Source organism: Engystomops pustulosus, chromosome 10, assembly GCF_040894005.1.
Source record: "Engystomops pustulosus chromosome 10, aEngPut4.maternal, whole genome shotgun sequence".
NCBI classification, from domain to species: domain Eukaryota; kingdom Metazoa; phylum Chordata; class Amphibia; order Anura; family Leptodactylidae; genus Engystomops; species Engystomops pustulosus.
Window position 1 is genome coordinate 77,080,328 of NC_092420.1, and position 23,030 is coordinate 77,103,357.

General features: G+C 42.4%; 1 protein-coding gene across 4 annotated transcripts in view; it reads left to right on the forward strand.

Annotated features, from left to right (window-relative positions):
- Positions 1-22,438, forward strand: part of LOC140103546 (histo-blood group ABO system transferase 2-like) — a 137,228-nt gene extending 114,790 nt beyond the window's left edge. For all 4 annotated transcript variants that reach the window (XM_072126644.1, XM_072126643.1, XM_072126645.1 and 1 more), the window contains 4 exons: positions 11,456-11,539; positions 16,701-16,760; positions 18,248-18,376; positions 21,693-22,438. In XM_072126644.1, the coding sequence (XP_071982745.1) occupies positions 11,456-11,539; positions 16,701-16,760; positions 18,248-18,376; positions 21,693-22,377 (958 nt within the window). In that variant the 3' untranslated portion in view covers positions 22,378-22,438. The remainder of the gene's footprint in view (positions 1-11,455; positions 11,540-16,700; positions 16,761-18,247; positions 18,377-21,692) is intronic.
- The last annotated feature ends 592 nt before the right edge of the window (positions 22,439-23,030 follow it).

The window sequence follows — 23,030 nt, forward strand, 5'->3', positions numbered from 1 at the left end:
TCTTAGCCATGCTTGGAACGCATGGATAACAATCTTCCGCCAACCGGTCTGTCAAAGGAGCTTTCCACTGCCTGGTACCTATCCACAAGGCCCTCCACATCATCAGTATTTTGAGGGTCTCCCTGAGCAACCCAGCACTGTACAGACTTTTTGGTAAAGTTTTGATGAGCCAGTCCACGACCGCTCTCTCCACCATTTGTGCTGGAGTGCTGCTTTACGGAGTGCTGCTTCATCCGTTGTTCTCTGCTACGACTAATGGGATTTGTCGGACCCCTGGCGAAGACCTGCACCCTACCATTTTTACACGGTGCCGCTCCACCACTCTTTCTCTCTATTGTGCTGGAGTGCAGGTAGTTCTGCAACCATTTTTGTACAAGGAGCAAATAAAACATCTGTGATATGGGAGGCTTATCTTGACTGTGCACCTAGTGTTGTACACGTTTTGCTCTGATGGTTAGGTTCACACCCAGGCAGGCGAGGATCTCAGCTTTTAGTTTGCTGTACTCTTTGGCATCCTGTAGGGTTAAATCATAATAGGCCTTTTGAGGTTCCCCAGTGAGATAGGGAGCCAGAACTTCTGCTCATTGCAGCTTTTCTCTCTTGGCTACTCTCTTAAAGATGGTTAAAAAGGCCTCAACATCATCCTCAGGTGTCATTTTCTCACTGACTTCCGTATTTTGGCACTGTCCCTTTTTCAAGCAGGAGTTGTGTCATCCCTCGTGACAGTCTTCGTTAGTGCGGCAAGCTGTCGGACCAGAAGTTGGATTTGTCTCCTGCTGGGCCTGCATAGCCTCCACATGAGCCTGGACGCTGGTTTGCTGCTGTTGGAGATTAGCCTGCACCAGCTAATTAACCTGTTAACGCTCAGCATCCGATATATCGGACGCTGAGCCGATGCCGGTTCAGCTCAAGATTTGAGCCAAACCGGGATCGGGAAACACGGGGTGCCGGCTGTGACTGATAGCCGGCACCCCAGTGTAACACCCGCGATCGGAGTTGTCTCCGATCACGGGTGCTTAACCCGTTAAATGCCGCGGCAGCGCAACCGCGGCATCTAACACGCATCCGGGGTGTCTTTCCCCCACGACCGCCCCCCCCCCCAAAATCGGTTTCTACTCCTGCTCTCAAAAAGAAGTTCCTAAATTTTCAACAATGGGTGATACCAGCCCCAAAATGGTAACAATAGAAAAAGCATCTCGTCCCGCAAAAAAAATGCCATCACATGGCCCCAATAACGCAAAAGCGAAAATTTTATAGCCTACAAAAGAGGCCAATGAGGAAAGTAAAATCGTGGCAGCTGCAGGGCGCTCCTTCCCTTCTGCGCCCCTTCTGTGGGGGGTCTCTGTACTCAGGAGAAATTGTAGAACAAATTGTATGGTGGGCTTTGTATTTTTATCTTTTGGAAATGTGTAAATTTTAGGGCTAAATGAACGTATAACCGGCACAATTTGACCATTCTAAATTTCGCCTCCATTTTGATGTAATTACTATGAAGATCTCAAGGGGTTAACAATCTTCGTAAAATCTGTTTCTGATAGCTTGAGGGGTGCAGATTTCAAAATGGGTTGGTTATATAGGGAGTTTTGATGCTAAATATGTAAAATTTCATTCAAAACTGTATCTATCCCCAAAATAGTCAATTCTGAAAATCGGGAAAAGCGCTATTCGATTTGTAAGCAACATCAAAATAAATTATCCAGACATTTCAAAAATGGTGAAAATGTAAAGTAGACGATTGGGAAATGTTATTCAGCAACTTATTTAGGTGGTAAATCTATCTATGGCATATTTTTCAAAAAATTCATCATATTTTCTTTTTTTTGGTAAATAAACGCAAAACTTATCAGCCAAAATTTACCACTAAAATGAAGTACAACATGTGGGGAAAAAACAATCTCAGAATCGTTTTGATTAGTAACAGTGTTCAAAAGTTATAACCATATAAAGCGACGCATGTCAGAATCCAAAAAATGGGACTGAGCCTTAAGCTATAAAATGGCTGCGTCCTTAAGAAGTTAATAGCTCCTCCATGCTGGAAGATCCTGTTTGCAAACCTGCCACAGCTTTAACCCAGGACATACAAAAGTATTTATATGCTTATCACCATCTGTGACCTTTTCTTGGGGAACGTTACCACCCGCATCCAAACACCAATTGTGGGGGTTATGCTTCGTCACCAAAACAGTAAAGTCCAACAATGGAAGATTTATTTAACAAAGTCCCTAATGTACACAAAACACAGGTGGGGCGTGCACAGCTAGGGTATATATAGGTCCACACACCAACAAGGTAATATAGGAACTCAAAGAAAAAAAAGAAGTGTGCTACTGGGACCAAAGCGTATAATCAAACAATCTTTATTGAAACTATTTAATGTAATACATGACTACACATATTAAAATCAATTAAAAAACACAAAGAACATAGGGTAGAGGGAGTATAATGACCCCACTCTATCCACCTCCCCTAACCGCCGTAGCTAACCTATATAAATCACATCAAGTACTCAAGGTAAGGTATCCGGGTACTAACCTGTTTGTGGCAACATGCAATGTAATGAACATGCAAAATATACACCATCAATGAAACAGGTAATTGTATAAAGCCTTACATGTCAAAAAAGTGCCCAGTGCTTGTAGTAAACAGGACTGGATAGGTAAACCAGATGCAAAGTAAAGTGCCAGTGCCAAAAACAACCCTCTGTCGCCCTGTACCTGGAAAGCAAACTGGGCCCAACCGGGTAGGCCAATCACCCGGAGTTAGGTGCTAAAAGGCAAAAAAACCACAACACATAGTAGCAATAAGCGGTAGGGGTGGGAGGCTCCCCACGCGTATATCGTCGCTGAGCAGCGACTTCCTCAGAGGTATGTAGCCTCTGGGATAAGCAGCTCACCTTATATCTGCCGCATCCACGTTTGAAAACAGCTGTGATGCCGGTGCGCACGTGACCGGAAGTGGCGTAGCGGTGACCGGAAGTGACGTAGCGGTGACCGGAAGTGTTAAAAAAAATTAAAAAAACATTTTTTCCTTTTTTCCTTCCTTTCTCCTTTCCCTTCCCCTTTTCCTTTTTCTCCTTTCCCTTCCTTTCCCCACTTCCCTTTTCTTTTCTCCCCTCTTCCCTTTTCTTCCCCCTTTCCCCTTCTTTGTGTTGCAACCGGCTAAAGAGGCCGAGGAACGAGTAAGAGTACGGCTACTAGAAACGGTAGCTAGGCAACGTGGATGCAGCAAGGTGGTAGCAATGTGTGAATAGGTCACTAACAATATTATGCCAAAATGGTACAAAAAGAATATATTATGCATACTGTACTATTTATATGGCTATATATATTCTTTTTGTACCATTTTGGCATAATATTGTTAGTGACCTATTCACACATTGCTACCACCTTGCTGCATCCACGTTGCCTAGCTACCGTTTCTAGTAGCCGTACTCTTACTCGTTCCTCGGCCGAGGATGCGCATGCGTCACAATTCTTTAGCCGGTTGCGACACAAAGAAGGGGAAAGGGGGAAGAAAAGGGAAGGGGGAAGGAAAGAAGGAGGGGAGAAAAGAAAAGGGAAGAGGGGAAAGGAACGGAAAGGAGAAAAAGGAAAAGGGAAGGAAAAGAGAAGGGGAAGGAAAAAGGAGAAAGGAAGGAAAAAAGGAAAAAAAAAATGTTAATTTTTTTTTACACTTCCGGACACCGCTACGTCACTTCCAGTCACCGCTACGTAACTTCCGGTCACGTGTGCACCGGCATCACAGCTGTTTTCAAACGTGGATGCGGCAGATATAAGCTGAGCTGCTTATCCCAGAGGCTACATACCTCTGAGGAAGTCGCTGCTCAGCGACGATACGCGTGGGGAGCCTTGGTTTTTGCCTTTTTGCCTTTTAGCACCTAACTCCGGGTGATTGGCCTACCCGGTTGGGCCCAGTTTGCTTTCCAGGTACAGGGCGACAGAGGGTTGTTTTTGGCACTGGCACTTTACTTTGCATCTGGTTTACCTATCCAGTCCTGTTTACTACAAGCACTGGGCACTTTTTTGGCATGTAAGGCTTTATACAATTACCTGTTTCATTGATGGTGTATATTTTGCATGTTCATTACATTGCATGTTGCCACAAACAGGTTAGTACCCGGATACCTTACCTTGAGTACTTGATGTGATTTATATAGGTTAGCTACGGTGGTTAGGGGAGGTGGACAGAGTGGGGTCATTGTACTCCCTCTACCCTATGTTCTTTGTGTTTTTTAATTGATTTAAATATGTGTAGTCATGTATTACATTAAACTGTTTCAATAAAGATTGTTTGATTATACGCTTTGGTCCCAGTAGCACACTTCTTTTTTTTCTTTGAGTTCCAAAGTCACTAATGAAAATAAACAGCTTTCTTCAGCAGGGTGCAAAATGAAGGCATAACATAAAGTTGACTTTATTCAGGCAAAAGGCTTCAACATAAGACCTCACTATCCTCACTATACAGTATGTAAAGTTACAGCGTCTTTAACCCAGTCCTGAGACCACACCAGGAGAAGGACACCAGACCAACACTTCAGGCTCGGAGCCACACACTCTCAGCTCTGGTAAACCTCCTAGCTAATAAATGCAAGGCAACACCTGGCCTGGATACATGGGAGTAGTCATCCCGCCCAGCTCTCAGACTACTCCAGTAATACCGGTCCGGATAAACTGCAGGAAGCAGCTATGCTATGTTTAACCCCTTAACGACCTGGCCCTTTTTTGTTTTTACATTTCCATTTTTCAGTCCCCACCTTCAAAAATCTGTAACCTTTTTATTTTTACACATAAAGAGCTGTGTGACGGCTTGTTTTCTGCGTAACAAATTGCACTTCATAGTAATGGTATTGAATATTCCATACCGTGTACTGGGAAGCGGGAAAAAATTCCAAATGCAGTCAAAGTGGTGAAAACCCACATTTGGTCCATTTTTTTGTGGGATTGGATTTTGCGGCTTTCACTGTGTGCCCCAAATGACATGTTTACGGGGATACCGAATTTGTATAGGTTTTATAATGTTTTCATACATTTACAAACATTAAAACCTCCTGTAAAAATTTTTTTTTTTTTTTATTTTGCCAACTTCTGGCGCTAATAACTTTTTAACTTTTTAATAGTTCAGTATACGGAGCTGTGGGTGGTGTTATTCTGTGTGACCTTTGATGACGTTTTAAATTCTACCATTTTTAGGACTGTACAACCTTTTGATCACTTTTTATTTTTTAAAATATTTTTCAAAATGGAAAAATAGTGACCGATCACCGCTCCCTGATAGCGGGTGTTACTGCAATGCAGCAAAGACTTCCCGGTTACGGAGAGGGCTCAGCCCATGAGCCCTCTCCATGCACTGGGACCCGACATGCGCCATACTATTACGGCGCAAGTCGGGAAGGGGTTAAAAAAGGGTCAGCAAAACTAAGGTAACTGACAAAGATTAGCGGCTTACTTCACCAAGGCCAGGCACCTCAGTGACATTTATCGGCCCTCAACCACAATACTTTGTGCCTTGTCACAATATTTATATACAGTCAGTCCCCGGGTTACGTACAAGATTGGGTCCGGAGGTTTGTTCTTAAGTTGAATTTGTATGTAAGTTGAAACTATATATTTTATAATTGAAGTTCTAGACTATTTTTTTTCCCCAGTGACAATTAGAGTTTCAAAATTTTTTGCTGTAATTGGACCAAGGATTATCAATAAAGCTTCATTACAGACACTTTACAGCTGATCATTGCAGTCTGAGACTATAGTAAAGCATTCAGAGAGATTCACCAGAGGTCACAGTGGGCAGAGGGGTCCGTCTGTAACTAGGGGTCGTCTGTAAGTCGGGTGTCCTTAAGTAGGGGACCGCATATATATATATATATATATATATATATATATATATATACATATATACACTCCTTAGGAAAGAGGCAGCACGCCGTGTAATGTGAAGCGGGGTGGATCTTTATTCCATCGGTGCAATGTTTCGGTGTGAGCACACACCTTTTTCAAGCATAAAGTGCATAACACGAATCCAGATATTTAAGGACCAACAAACACTCTCATTGGTCAGAACATACAGTGCATAAAATTGTTGATAAAGGGCATATAGCAATTACATCTGTAAAATGCAATAATTCATAAACTAATAGCCATGTGATGAGATATAGATTGTATTAAAATTATCAATTCATAAAGCATAAAGTGACATAGTGCGAGAATAAAAACATACAATCCGCCGATCGGCGTGACAATCCCTCCCACGTCTCCTCTTCTTCATTCATAAAAATTATGTTGCTTAGACGACACCATCTGTTGAGACATGCCAAGTTTCGCTCCTGGCCGGAACCGCTATGTGTAACCTCCGTGGAACCGGAAGTGTTCAAAGAAAGGGGATGTTCCTCCTTGCCGATATTGTGCGCGCATACGCGCTCGGCATAATGAGTGAGTGGCGGCCATCTTTGGTCTGGGCGGACCTATTCCATATCGTGTGGTCTCAGAGTGCAGAAGGTATATATAAAAATGTAGACGAATTGGCGCACGTGTATAGCGATCATACATATCATGAGTCCGCAAGTATTGTAGAACCCACTTAGTACTAGGTACCACCCTTATTCAATGATGTCAATCAAAACGATTGGCTCAAAGAAAATGGGGTATACAGTACCATAACCCAAAAACGTATATGCGCCCTATAGGACAATAATACTACCTGTGCACTATATATGTGGTGAAATTGGCAGCAATTGTATGGAAAATATGACGTAAATGCAGACGTGGAAAGAGGATCGTGCATCCGATGGGGGTTCTGACATGCATCTTGAGATCTATAGAGAAAAGAAAAAAAGAATTTATTAAACTGGATATGAGGGAGTCTCCCAAAAATCCACACTGTATAAGAGACAAGAGGAAAATATCAGGATCAGGTCACACAGACATAATTGTAATGTCCATCCTTCTAGATGATACTTGTAACATTATACTCTATATTTAAACCATGTGGTTGGAGAGTGTTCAAACGGTGAATCCAAACAAGTTCACGCTTCCTTACTAACAAGGCTCTGTCAACTCCTCTCCTCAAAGGGGGTATATGGTCAATAAGGATAAATCGCAGTTGGGATTCGGTACGTCCAAATTCACTGAAATGTCAGCTAACTGGAAGATCACGTTTCTGTTTACATATAGTATATCTATGATGTGTAATGCGAACTTTGAACTCATTAGTAGTCTCACCAATCTATTTGCCACAGGGGCAAATTAACATATATATCACAGAATCGCTGTTACAAGTGAGATAATGGTGTATTTTACAAGTTCGACCCGCATGAGAGAAAGTTTCACCCTTCTGCATCAATGAACAATTGATATATACATATTTGCTTCAAAGTGGTAGAGATCTACTGTATTATTATTTTCCATGGCACTAAAGATCTACTATGATTTAAAAAAAAGTCCTCTTTCACAAAGGGAGAGATGACCATTTTTAGGTCACTGGCAATTTGCCAGGATTCACATTAATTACCTTTACTACAGAAAGGCTGTCAATATTATGTAACTGGATAACCCCTTTAAACAAATGTATTTTAAGGTTTCGCAGCAGCATATGAAATATATGTATGTTATTTTTTTGTTTTATATAAATGCACATATACACCTTAAGGCTACATTCACACGTATATATGGGGGACGTATATATACGACCGACGTAAATATGTCCCACATACATCCCAATGGCCTCACGGCGCCATACAGGAGCGGTACGGTGCTGCACACATGCCGTTGCCCGTAGAAAGATAGGACATGTCCTATCTTTTGACAAAATATGGTGCCCGGCTCTATGTTAGGCTATGAAGAGGGGCGGGGGTGAGCGGTGCCCTACCTCTCCTCCTTTCCCCGGCACCGCCGTGTGCCCACCGTACTACAGTACGGCAAGCAACGGAAGTGTGAATGTAGCCTAACATTTATCCCCTCATATACATATATTTGTACACTCACACATGTATAGACATAAATATTCATACGCTCATATACACACACTTATACACTCACATACACAGGTTTGCACTTATAAGCAGATATGCTCATATACACAAACATTTATATGTTTATATACACGTGTATATGCTCATGTACACGCACGTACACATATATTTATGCACTCATACACACATGTATGCACTCATATACACTCACCGGCCACTTTATTAGGTACACCTGTCCAACTGCTCGTTAACACTTAGATTCTAATCAGCCAATCACATGGCGGCAACTCACTGCATTTCGGCATGTAGACATGGTCAAGACAATCTCCTGCAGTTCAAACCGAGCATCAGTATGGGGAAGAAAGGTGATTGAGGCCTTTGAACGTGGCATGGTTGTTGGTGCCAGAAGGGCTGATCTGAGTATTTCAGAAACAGCTGATCTACTGGGATTTTCACGCACAACCATCTCTAGGGTTTACAGAGAATGGTCCGAAAAAGAAAAAACATCCAGTGAGCGGCAGTTCTGTGGGCGGAAATGCCTTGTTGATGCCAGAGGTCAGAGGAGAATGGGCAGACTGGTTCGAGCTGATAGAAAGGCAACAGTGACTCAAATCGCCACCCGTTACAACCAAGGTAGGCAGAAGAGCATCTCTGAACGCACAGTACGTCGAACTTTAAGGCAGATGGACTACAGCAGCAGAAGACCACACCGGGTGCCACTCCTTTCAGCTAAGAACAGGAAACTGAGGCTACAATTTGCACAAGCTCATCGAAATTGACCATGTCCATCCCTTTATGACCACAATGTACCCAACATCTGATGGCTACTTTCAGCAGGATAATGCGCCATGTCATAAAGCTGGAATCATCTCAGACTGGTTTCTTGAACATGACAATGAGGTCACTGGACTCAAATGGCCTCCACAGTCACCAGATCTCAATCCAATAGAGCATCTTTGGGATGTGGTGGAACGGGAGATTCGCATCATGGATGTGCAGCCGACAAATCTGCGGCAACTGTGTGATGCCATCATGTCAATATGGACCAAAATCTCTGAGGAGCTTCCAGCACCTTGTTGAATCTATGCCACGAAGAATGTGGCAGTTCTGAAGGCAAAAGGGGGTCCAACCCATTACTAGCATGGTGTACCTAATAAAGTGGCCGGTGAGTGTATACATACATTCATACACTCATATACACACACATGTATACACTCAAAGTAGATACATTAGAATGCTCATATGCACATACATCCATACACTTATATAAACACATGGCTACACTTACATGTATACAACCTACATACTTTCCATGTAAGAGCTTCACTGATGTCCCTTTTATCCTAGATGGTCAGAAATAAATAGGTGTATAAGAAGCAGATACTAACCTCACTGAGATACCTGGTCCTGCAGCTCTGCCTGGTCCTGCTCTCCGCCAACCCTGGTACATTGTTATATGAGCAGAAGGCTAAGATTAAAGTTTTGTACTATGAAGGATGTGCTTGTGATGCTGCACTTTCCTTTATTCTTTCGTGTCTTTGTGAGGTTGGGTGGCCAGGCCCCTTAGTCCTTAAACCAAATAGCAGAATATTTAATTTAGTATTTATGTTCAGTTATAGAACTGCTTTCACATGACCAGTCCAATACTTACATTCCACGTGGTGATCACATTTACCCCCCCGACAACAATCTTGTTGGCCAAATACATTGATGGAGAGCTACCGTATGGATCTCCCACAAATGCATTGAGCTCGGTTCACATGGACGTTGTTGGTCAGGGAAACTGGGACATGGACCATTTAATATCAACCAAGTGTTTTTAACAATAGATATCCTGTTTATTCAGCAAAACAATGCATACGGGCCAATTCCTATTTTATTTTATTTTTTGTGCAATCTTTTGAAATATTTTTTGCAATAATACAGGCAAAGTATCCAGTAAGGTTAGAAAAACCGCCCATACAGATCTGTCGACTTGCATGGGTTTAGTTAGACAGTTCACCAAAAACCACAGGTGAATGTTTTATTTTGGTCTGTTGTACATTACAAGGAATCATCATCCTAAAGTATAGAGTTGTTATGCCTTTCATTGATCTTACAAAATGGATCAACTACAGATGACACATAAAAAACTCAGATTTTATTCTGTCTGTGGAGACTAATAAAACGGATTGGAAATGTATAAAAAAATGTGGATAATCTAAAGACATATAAGTTCCGCTATTCAGTTCAGAAAACATAATGGGGCATATTTATCAGGGCCTCAAGCTTATTGCTAGCACTCGCGATTATTTTACCCTCTCTGCAACCTTCATGCCAGTGGGGTGTGAAGGGGCGTGAAGGGGGGGCGCGGCCGGTGGGGAGGGGCATTACTGCACACACCTGCGCACTAGCTGCTGACAGCCACTTTTCACATAAGTCGCCGTAAATGCTGTGCATTACTCTGGCTGAAACCTCTTGATGCATCGCGCTGTGAAAATGCAGCGTTGGGGCTATTATGCGCCGATGCTAATGCGATAAATATCCCCCATTGTGTCAAATTAAATCTTGCCTCTTGTCAACTGTTTCAAATGGAATTTCTGGTTGAGAAAATATTATTTACGATTTCTGGCTAAGTTAAGTGAATATGGAGGGAAGGGGGGTATTTGGAAGCTTTTTCTACAACACTACAAAAAAAAAGCTCAATCTACATCAGGGGTAAAGACATTTTACTGTTCCAAGGGCCACATTATCCCAAAGGACATATTAGGGAGAAATACATGCACTCTATATCATGTTGCATTGCATTAGATGCTAAATAACAACAGAAAATTCAGGATTGGTGACAGCTTATGTTTAAGGACATCTACCAGCAGATTAGTGATGGTAGGCTGTCCTAATTACCTCGAGGGGATCATGGCAGTGTTTTAGTTATAGGTCTTCCAAATTCCCCCCCAAAATAACTTTGTGAAAATATGTAAATGAGCTTTATGTCACCTGAGCAGCTCATGCAACCCCCCCCCCCCCCACCGCCCTGTCAACTCTCCATAGACAGCTAAGGCGATGTCAGCAGGCTGTCCATAAAACTTGCGCATGTGCGAGAACACCGTTCCTTGTGTAGCCGCACTGTAAGCTGCAGGCAGCGCAAGGGATGATGTTCTCGCTCATGCGTGAGGTTTGCGGAAAGCCGACTGACGTCACTAACTGTCTATAAGCGGACAGGGCGGGGGGGTGAGCCATGAGGTGCTCAGGTGACATCAGACTGAGTGCCTCAGGCTTATTTGCTTTGCAAATCAGAAGACCTATAATTAATAAAAAATACTGGCAGCATCCCCCAGAGTTATGCTAATTAGGACAGTCTAACATCACAAATCTGGTTGTAACTGTACTTTAAATCGGGGAGAGGTATTATCCTCTATGATAGGAGTCATTTCTTTTCTTCTCCATCAGTCCATACTGCGTAAAAAAAAAATAAATAAATAAAATCTTTTTGATGTCTCTCATTGTCAGCATAAAGTACACAGGAATTAAACTGGAAGAGAAGGATAAAGAGCTGGAGCACTGCAAGACGCTTCTATACGATGGAAACAAGAAGTAAGTTACAATCCAATGTAATAGACTATGGGGAAGATTTACCAGAAGTGTCTAAGAGCAAAACTGTTCTATCAATGCAACCAATCAGAGCTCAGCTTCCATCTTCCCACAGCAGTTTAAAAAATAAAAGCTGAGCTCTGATTGATTGACATGTGCAAATAGAACAGTTTTGCTCTCAGACACTATTAAAGGGGGTTTCCCATGAAAGAAAATTCTCAGATCTCAATGCCCTTGTGATGTTTACACAATAAAGATCAATTTAACCCCTTACTTTACAATTTTACTCAGTTTTATTGCCGTTTTAGCTCCTATCACTCAGTGATAGTCAGTGTAATATTCAAGAGTGTGGGCAGGGACTCTAAGCAGACACAATGGGGCACATTTAATAAGGGTCCACAGGCGTGAATCCAGCTAGGTTTTCCCGAATATATTTCCGATTTGCGCGATTTGCCGGGGTTTTTGTGGCGCCGGCTTTCATGCGACAGAAATCGGGGGCGTGACCGTCGGATAACCCGACGGATTCGGATCAACCACGGAATTGAAAAAATGAATTGTGTCGCAACATCAAGCACTTACATGCACCAAGAACTAGATGGTGAACTCCGGTGGACCTCGGTGCTGCAGCGACACCTGGTGGATATCGGGCTTACGACCTTAGTGAATTGCCGGAACACCCGAATCCTCATCGGACAATGCGCCGCGGGATCGCGACAGGACTGGGTAAGTAAATGTGCCCCATTGTGGCAGATTTATCAAGTCAGAATATTTCCAGTTGCCCATGGCAACCAATCACAGCTCCCCTTTAAAATATTCATGAGTACTGGTAAAATGAAAGCTGAGCTGTGATTGGTTGCCATGGGCAACTGGAAATATTCTGACTTTCAGACACTTGATAAATCTTCCCCATTATGATCCATCTAGTTCTGTGAGCAGACAGTGGGGATTATTTACTAAGGGTCCGCGGCCGCAAATTTATTCGGATTTTCCAACATTTTGCATGGCTGTGATAGGTATTTAGCAAGGGAATGTGTCGCACACGATTGGATTTTGGTGCAGTGGTGCTGGTTTTCATGCGACAGAAATCGGACGATCCGACTGGTTTGGACTGAGCGCAGGATTTAACATTTAAATTGTGTTGCAATCCAATGCACTTACATGTACCAGGAAGAAGAAGGTGAACTCCGGCGGACCTGACCGGGGAAGCAACACATGCACGATACTAAGAGCTTGATCTTAGTGAATCGCTGGCACAGTGCATTATCATCTGATCGATGAACAACTCTGGATGGGTAAGTTTATGTGCCCCAGTGTGTTTGGATTATCAGGGTGCAGGTTTATATACACTTTCATACACTGAACATTGTACTAGTATCTGACACATAGAAATAGAGATGAGACAGATTCATCGTTGATGAGATGAAGGAGATGCTTATCCTGTAAGCTCTGGTACATATGTGCTCTCACACAATGTCCTGTGCCTGCTTCCCCTGATAACTTATCTGCCGGTAGCTTGCAGCTTGTGTTGTTTGCTGGCAGGAAGTGAGTGAGTGTCAGTGAGCTCCGTCCTGGACTGCAAGGGGCTGGATAGAGTACAGGGGGTGGGGTAGAGTGCAGGGAGCAGAGGGACAAAAATCTCAGCTGCACGCCATCGCACAGAAATCCAAGATGGCGTTCCTGACCCTAAGTCAGAAGTTACAGGGTCGTGTCTAGGGGCAACTGAAATTTTGTACACCTGGACTGATAGAGTAAGGCTGAACAATATCTGTGAATTGTTGTATTTTTGTAGTGAATTAGATAATGTGTACATTTAAGAAACTCGTCTTCGTAGGCACAGCCCTTTAATAAATTCCCCCCATTATTTTATTTTTCTCTCATGTTTGGCCTACTTTACAACAATTTTCAGCAAAATTTTGGAGCTGTTCAGTGCATTTTCAGTGACACCTGATATTCTAGGTATGCACTCTTTATGACTGTTCAGTGATGTGCTAAAGTTGTCTGAAGCTGTTGTCTTCTCATCACTTCCAGTCCAATGGGAACGTCTTTTAGGACATTTTTCCAAATAGCTGAAAACCCAGTTAAAAGAAATCTAAATCAAAATGATCCATCCTGATAAACCAGGGACACTTACTCATAGATCCAGGCACAGTGACTGTGCTAATCTTCTTATATTTGTTATCCATGGCCTTCCTTCTATCGACTATTAAAATGATGCTAATGAGCCAGAAGGGCTCTGGGGAGTCTTGCTGCTGGAGCTTCACAGGCTCTTACACTGTGCAGGATTACTTCCCCCCTCCCGCTGTGTGAGATTACATTATTTAACATCCCCCAGAGTCCTTCTGATTTAATAGCATAATTTTAAAAGTTAGTTTTAAAGAGGATTTACCATAAAGCTTGTTGGCCCCTATCTACAAGATAGGGCCTAATTCACTGATCGACGGGGGTCTCAGTGATAGGACCCCCACAGATCACTAGAAGTGGGGTCCGATGAGGTCCAATATACTCACTGTACTCAGAAATCTCTGTCAGCTCTATAGAGAAGAATGGGGCAACCCGGCCATGCGCGACCAGCTGCTTCGACCATCTCAGTGGTGCTACTTGGGGTAGGACAGGGGTACATCAGACTCCATCTAGTGATCTGTGGTGGTCCCATCACGGAGACCCCCACCGATCAGCAAGTTAAGGCCTTACTTGCTTTGTGGGAAAACCCAGTTAAAACAAAGGAGGTCAAACAAAAGTTGGTGAGTATGGAACATCAGCATATTGGATCCTCCAATCAAGTGCTACCACTTCCTAACAGAGACCAGGAACCTTGCAAGCGCTGTAGTGCTGGATTAAATTGGGAAAAACAAGGCAAAGTGTTTGATGTTTTTTTTTATTTTTTTTCCATTTGGATCCTATAAACAGTTTTAAAATAATCATCTAGTATGTATGGCTCTGTATATACAGTAATTGTGAAAAGTAAGATGCAGAGGCATTATTAAAAAACCTGTCAATCAGCTACTTTACAACCTGTCCAAAGCTGACAGTTCCCTCTTGTCACGGGTGCTCCTGCGAACCATGTCCCGGGTCGCAGGCACACCCATGTGCCCTCCTGTGCCTCTGGTGCTCAGCTGCAGCGTGTCTTTCCTCTCCTCGCTCCAGCGGTGGCCCCCACCATCCGCCGCCCGTGTCCCCACCTCCTAGGGCATGCGCATGCTGGCTTTTTCAAAGATTCAAATGGCTGCTTCCTGTGTCCCCTGACGGATCTCCTCGCTCTAAGCCTAAGAGAAAGCTTCCCTGTGGCTTATCCAGTGTTATTTTGATTCCTGTTGTGATATTCTGCTTTCCTACTGACTCTGTTCCCTTGGGGCCTGTCCTGACCTCCTGCCTGTCACCAACGTTTCTGCTCTACAACCCTGTACTTTGCCCTGGCAACTTCCACGAGCAAAGTCGCGCCTGTGGAGCGATTTGGTGGTATCCCGCCGCAGAAAGACCAATCCGCTTTGCGGTGGGCTGTGGTGAAACTGGGTGCCATTCGTATTCCGCTCCCAGGTGTCGGCTCACGTCATCACTTGCGGTGGTGCAGTGTGTCCACTACCCCCGATGCTTACACCTCTGTATTGTAGTAGTTGTCTCTGCTCACTGCAGTTCAATAACAGCTATGAGTGGGTAGAAACTCTTTACAACAGACACTTCTATCAGCTTACGTCTTCTGGCGTAGGTCACCTTCTAATGACCTATTTTGTGGATAGGTCAATAATAGATTGGGGGCCAGAAAACCCCTTTAAATATGTTTCAATGTAAATGTAACATTGATTTGTAATTTTGTATTTTGTTTACATCCAGTCTTTTCCATTTGGAAGAGCTTAACTGCTTTGGTTATTCTCCCAAGTTATAGCATGTCTTCTTGATAGTCAGTCATTGATCTATACGGAGTTGCCTTCTATAGGGTAGCACTTTTCTTATTCTGGAAAACATATCTGAATATTCCTGTCAGAACCTACTAATGCTTTCTGCAGTGTTCTGAGTTTAACCCACACCCAGGGCTTTTTGCTGGATACATTGATAGAGAATTGCCTTGCTGAGTGCTGTCATTTAGGGCTCAGTTATGTTTTGCCTGTGAATTGAATGAAGAACGGTCGACCCAGTCAGCTGCTGGGGATGGCGTCCAGGAACTCCTTTATATATCTGCCCCGGAAAATTACATCTTGCTGGTTTTACTAGTCTCCTGACATATATTGTGTTATACCATGTATCTGATCTCTGCTATGTTAGAATATGACCATTCCTTTGCTATTCAATTCTATGGTTTGACGCCATCTTGAGTTTGACCCGGTTCTGTCTAACTTTGCTTGACTCTCTTTTATCTGTGTTTGTCCCTCTGTGTCTTGTCATGTTTCCTGTGCACTCAGTCAATGTAGGGATTTTTGACCAGACGTTCCTAACAATAGGGTTTGCAATGCTTGTTAGCTAGGTGACAGGGGTTGTGGGTGAGTTTATTCAGACTTACTCAGAACTTGCAACAGAGCATGCATGAAAGGGGATGTTTCACTACCTTCATCAACCTCAACTCTTCCCATGCTTCAATAGGTGGCACTCCATTGATTCTTGAATAATTCTTCTCCCTTTTTTGTTCTGGATTAGTTCTGGATCTCTACTGTGAGATCTACAGGACAACCTATATCTAATAGTAGGAAGCCCAAAAAGGTACTCAACTGAAACGGTACTGAAACTACTGTGAAGCTATGCTAATTAGACCCTCTACTGTCCAATGGGTGATCCTGGAGTGGAACACACCCCTGCCACCCCATCTGACAGTAGAGAAATTAAAATATTGACATTTATTTAAAAATCTGGTTATTTTTAAGTAAATAATTCCAACTACACCAGAATCAATGAAACAATGCATATGAACCCGATCAATAGGTTGTTAAAGCTGGTAATAGAACCTCTTTAAGAACATATATTCCTCTTCTTGACCCATTATGAACCTTAAAATTTAATGCTTCTGCCTTGGGTATGACTTTTTCACAACAGGCATGTTGTATCACTAGCATTTCCCCCTGGATATACATAATTTGGCAGCCTCTTGACAGGATTTTAAGGCGTTCTATAGGATTTTGCTTTAACAAAGATGGCAGACTTTCTACTCCTTTGAGCTTTGTTGCCTTACTTCTTACAGTGCTACAAACACCCTACAGTGTAAAGATGAGAATCACCAAACAATACCAGCAAGAAACAGGTAACAAAATTGATCATTGTTTGGTAATATTATATTATTTCAATGGCATAAAATGGTAACCGTAAATACTTAAAGGGGTTTTTCCATGAACCTATCCACAGGATCAATACTTGTGATCCATAGGGGTCCTAATACTGAGACCCCCCAGCAAGAACGAGGGACCGATGAACCCACATTGCACCCCCAGTCAGCTCCCCAAGACTACTAGAGCAGCCAGTCACGCATGCATGTGCTCTACTCGCCAATCTCCATAAGGTTTATAGAGATGAAAGAAGTAGGCCTCACATGCGCAACCGGCTGCTCTGGCCATCTCGGTGGTGCTATGACAGGGGGTACGTTGAGCCCCCATTCACTTGATCCATGGGGGTCCCATCACTGAGACTCCCACCAATTAGCAAGTTAGGCCCTATCTTGTGGGCCTTGGACCTCTTGTGAAGCTCTCTGGGTGATGGTAAACTTACAGTACTTTAGCCCTAGGTTGCAATGATCTGAAGGCGTAAGAAACATGAACAGTGAAGTTTCTTCAGGCCTACAGATCATTGCAGCCCAGGGATAAAGTAAATGACAGTAGCCTCGCCCAAAGAGATTCACTGGGAGGTCAAAATTATTATCAAATGCTAACTGCAATGAAGCTGTATTTTTAATCCTTGCTCCAATGATAAGAAAAATGTTGGGGCTCAGTTACACAAAATATACAAATTCAACAAGAACCTATTTTATACATAAGCCAGGGACTGCATGTACTATAATAAGATTTTCTCCAGAAATTCTGGAACAGTAGATTTTTTTTTTCTCTAGCCCACCAATCACCATTCACCACCAATCTTTACTAGAGCTCTTGTGGGAGAAGAGCCACGATGAGTGAGGTAAAGAAGAACCCCAAGCTTACTGATGTTGAGCTCCAGAGATACAGTAGGGAGATGGGCGTCACCTATCACTGAAGCCTCCACCAGTCGGTGGAGCCTCTCCACATAAAGGACTCCCAGAGAAATAAGAAATAAATTAAACTTTCTGGGGATAATTCTAAGTGGTATGTGTGGAGAAAACCAGGCGCTGCTCATCACCTGCCAAATACAATCCCAACAGTGACACATGGTGGTGGCAGCATCATGCTATGGGGGCAGGGACAGGACCACTGGTTGTAATTAAAGGGAAGATGAATGCGGTCAAGTACTGAGATATCCTGGATGAAAACCTCTTCCAGATGCTCTGGACCTCAGACTGGGTGGAAGGTTCCCCTTCCAACAAGACAATGACCCTAAGCACACAGCTAAAATAACAAAACAGAGGCTTCAGAACATCTCTGTGACCATTCCTGATTCGCCCAGACAGAGTCCGGACTTGAGCATCTCTAGAGAGACTTGAAAATGGCTGCATTGATACAAAGAGTGAATTTAATTAAATTTAGTTATGAAGTCTCTAATGTGTCCTATGTTTACGCAAAGTAATTTTTGAATGTTATTTATTTTTGGATTATTTTTCAATAGAAAAAGGGCTCTGAATGTCCTCGCTCCCTGGCTTGCCCCTATCATCTGGAATGGAACATATAATATTACTATGTTAGATGCTCAACACAAAGATACAAGAATTGGACTCTTTGTATTTGGAGTAAAAAAGTAAGTATTTTGCATAACTCATCGCATAAAATTAAATAAATGATTTTCTTTCAACCAAGTTAGGATATTGTGTGCACACAAAATAGCAAAACAAGACCATACAAGTAATGTTACAATATAAACCGCTTCAGGAAACTAATTAGTGATACAGATAAAAAAGTGGGCCCTGAAATTAAACCTCCTTTTCAACTGTCCCTAATTGCTTTACCTACCACAGGACATAAGAGACAACTAGTCGACATTCCCTTCAAGCTTTTAAGTTCAAAAATAGAGACAAAGACAATACAAGGCAGTACAAATCACAAGGCAAGCCAAAGTCAGAATATCAAGCAATGGGTAAAAGATATCAGAATACAGTGCACAGAAACAATACTAGTTCTTTCTCAGGACAAGGCTATAACATGCAAAGAGCAACTGTCCACAAAACTTTATATGAGATGCCAGAGCCCTGGTCCAGAATATGATTGGATCAGTTCTCTAAATAAAGGCAGAGCCGCAATGAGAATGGGGAGAGTTTCTGTCCATCACAGAGGATTAACTCTTAGTAAAGCGGAGTAGAGTTCATAGGAGAGGGGTGAGGTATAAATCAATCAAGGCGTCTAGGAAAGGAATACACAAGTGTTCAGACAAATTGGAGCAAAATTATGCCCTCTCCATCGCACTTAAAGGACAAGAGATGATGCAGGGACAAATTTCCTTGTTTTGTAGATTATTTCTATTACATCATTTTGGGTTTCTGGTCCCCATTGCATTTCAACTCTCCTAAGCATCGGACAATGTGGTCAACATAATAACACTTTGTTTAGTCTTCCATAAATAGGCCTTATTCCTGAAAGCCAGTGAGGTTGAGCAGTAGTTACTCTTGCCTTTCATATGGGGGAAGTTGACATACAAAACTGATGAAGGTCAAGTAATGTGTAAACTAGTGAATAGATCGAGGAATTTTAATAGCCACTGTAATTCTTAAGAACAACAGAGGTTGTTCTGCTTTAATGTATACATGCTAAACTAACCTTGTAGAGCCTTGAAATATTCACTATTGATCTTTACTTCTTACAGTCTTGAGGACCTTTACATGGTGTACTGATTCCTGGTAAAACCATCAGTTCTTTTTACCTGGGGACATGGGGCGGTATTTTGGAAGGACCTCATTTTATAGTAGCTGTGGATTTCGTGATAGGGTTTGCTGTGGTTTTCTGGATGTTATTATTAGGCTAATGTTGTATAGATGGTTTCCAAATGTTCATCATTTGGGGTCAAATCCACCTAGGAGCCAATACATTATAATCACACATTCCACTATAATAAATCAACACAGAGTGGGAAGTACAGTGGGTGGTAGCACTTCTATAAATCTTGGGCTTTAAGAAATTCATTCACATAACAGTAAAACTTATGAAAACGCATTATAAAAGAAAATGGCTCTTACAGAAAAAGTGCAGCGCATGTAGGAAAAGCACAGGAAATTGGGTTATTGTTTGGGCAATAAACTACCACTCAAAAGTTTGGGTTTACTCAGACAATTTTGAGTTTTCCATGAAAACGCAGACTTTTATTCAAAATGAATAGAAAATATAGTCCAGATATTGACAAGATTTCAAAATAATTTTTTGATTTGAACAATAATTTCTTCTTCAAACTTTGTTTTCATCAGAGAATGCACCTTTTTCTGCAATTCCAGCATTGTAGACCTTTGGTATTCTAGCTGTTAATTTACCGAGGTAATCTGGAAAAAAATGTCCCCCGTGCTTCCAGAAGCTTCTTCCACAAGTTAGATTGGCTTGAAGGGCAATTTTTGTTCACCATACGGTCAAGCTGCTCCTACAGCTCAATGGGGTTGAGATGTGGTGACTGGGCTGTCACTCCATAACAGATAGAATAGCAGCTGCTGCTTCTACCCTACATAGTCCGTGCATAATATGGAGGCGCTTTGGGTCATTTTCCTATTGTAAGGTGAAATTAATTCCAATCAAGCGCTGTCCACAAGATAATTGCATGGCATTGCAAAATGGAGCCTTCCTTAATCAAACCTTCTACAAATCTTCCACTTTACCAGCACCACAGCAACCCCAGACCGTGCTTGACAGAAGGTGTCAGGCATCTTCCAGCATCTTTTCAGCTGTTCTGCATCTCACAAATGTGTGATCCAAACACCTCAAACTCAGATATGGCTTTTTCTTTGCCACTCTGCACTGAAGGCCACCATTCTGGAGTCACCTCTTCACTGTAGAGGTTGACACTGGTATTTGGAGGATACTATTTAATGAAGCTGCCATTTGAGGTCCTCTGAGGCATCTTAGGTATTTGTCTTGTTGCTTAGTTGTGCAGCAGGGCCGCCCACTTCTCTTTCTACTATAGTTAGAGAATATTTGTGCCCTCTTCTAAAGGGAGTAGTACACAACATCGAAGAAAATCTTCAGTCTCTTGGCAATTTGTCACATGGAATGGCCTTCATTTCTAAGAAGAAGAATAGACTGTCGAGTTTCACACTTCTTTTTTTATGTGAGAGTTTCACAGAACAAACAAATGTGATGCTCCAGATTTTTAACCAGCTCAAAGGAAGGTCAGTTTTATATATTCTCTAATAAGCCAAACTGTTTTCAATGGTGCTAGCATATTTGAATACAGGTTTTGAAGGTTTTTTTTAAACATTCATTAGCCTTCTTACACAGCTAGCAAACACAATGTACCATTAAACCACTGTAGTGGTTATCGTTGGCAATGGGCCTATATACACCTATGTAGATATCCCATTAAAAACAGACATTTGCAGCTAGAATAATCATTTACCACATTTTCCTTCAAAATATGCTCACCTTGCCGGGTTGTCATGATGCACTTTGTATAAATATCACGCGCTGCATTGGACCCATGATGACACAGGAACAGAGCTCAAAGCCTGGTGAGCTGACATCAGTGGGGTTGGAGAGGGGAAGAGCTGTACAGGAGCACAAAGGTGGGGGTTTAGAGCTGAGGAGTCTGCAGCACAGACACATCATGTGTGTTTTTTTTTTAAATGCATACAAACCAAATCCCAACCCCTGGGATCACACAGAGGATTTTGTCAGGAAGCCGAGTAAGTTAAAACACACAATTACATTGTAATGCCAATGCTTAGAGAAGGCAGAAAGATATAGTTGCACTGCAGGTGTGATGGGCTTCTGCAACCTGTCCTTAGTGACACTGAGATTCCTGGTGACAGGTTCCCTTTAAAAATGTCCTTTTCTTTAATTTTTATATGAAAAGCACACATTTTTTGGCAGATCAAAGCTACAGCCTGTTATAGTAGTAATGACGGAAATGTGTTCTTTTTCAGGTATATTCGTTTTCTCCTGCCATTTCTAGAATCAGCAGAACGTCACTTTATGGTTGGTCACAATGTTACTTACTATGTGTTCACAGACAAGGTCAATGATGTAGTCAAACCCAAAATAGCTGAAGGCCGTATCTTACAGCTTCACCATGTGGCTGCTGACCAACGCTGGCAGGATGTATCCATGAGAAGAATGGAAACCCTAACAGTCTTCACCAAGGAGCGTATGCCCAAAGAGATTGACTACCTGGTGTGTGCTGATGTGGATATGGTATTCAATGATCATGTAGGAGTGGAAATACTTGGAGACCTGGTGGCCACAATCCATCCGGGATATTTTCTTTCTGATACTAAGTCTTTTCCTTATGAACGTAGACCAGTCTCTGCAGCCTATATCCCACATGGACAGGGAGACTTCTATTACATGGCTGCTCTCTATGGGGGAAAAGTGGATGAAATATACAAACTCAGCATGGCATGCCACAAGGGTATAGTAGAGGACAAGAAAAAGGACATTGAAGCTATTTGGCAAGAGGAATCTCATCTCAACAGGTATCTAGTGTACAACAAACCGACCAAGATACTTTCACCTGAATACCTCTGGGACAATAACCTACCTAATGGAGAATACATCAAGAGAAGGAGGTTCATAGCTGTGCACAAAAACCACCAAGAAGTGAGGAACTAGGATACAATCACATAAATATTTAATAATTAAGGGACAATAAACATTACTTGGGACTTGAGAATTTAGGGGTATTCATTGTAAGGCTTGTTATGTGTGTAATTTCTATTTTTGACTCTTATCCTTGGCAGATCAGGTCCTTGACTTAATACTTGCTGCACAATGTTGTCAGTAAGGCCCTTTTCAAATGGATGTTGTGGGGACGTATATGTAGATATTGGTCCCTATAAACGTCTATATGTGCCACCATACCTAACTGTTTGTGGCCGGACACCATGCCCGCTATGGAGTGGGGAACGCTAAACAGGGCTCACCCCTCCTCCTCTCCAGCGCGTGGCTGTATGCTCACTCAGGTAAGGATACGTCCATTTGAAAGAGCCCCAGGCAGATGTTTACCGATTCCCCCATTGGTAAGAGGAGACTGACATCAGTTTAATCACATGCTGTGTAGCTCTATAATGTGACAGGGGCACTGATAGGGTAGTAAAAGTTTTGGGGCATGGGCCCAAATTCTTATGCACCACATTTTTTGAAGAGTCCACTCCATTACATACCCTCCCTCACATGTTCTTGTCCCAAAAGCAACTGTACTCGTCATTTACTGCTACAGAAAACACAGGAGAAAGCCACAACTCTTCCATCCGCTGAATGCATTG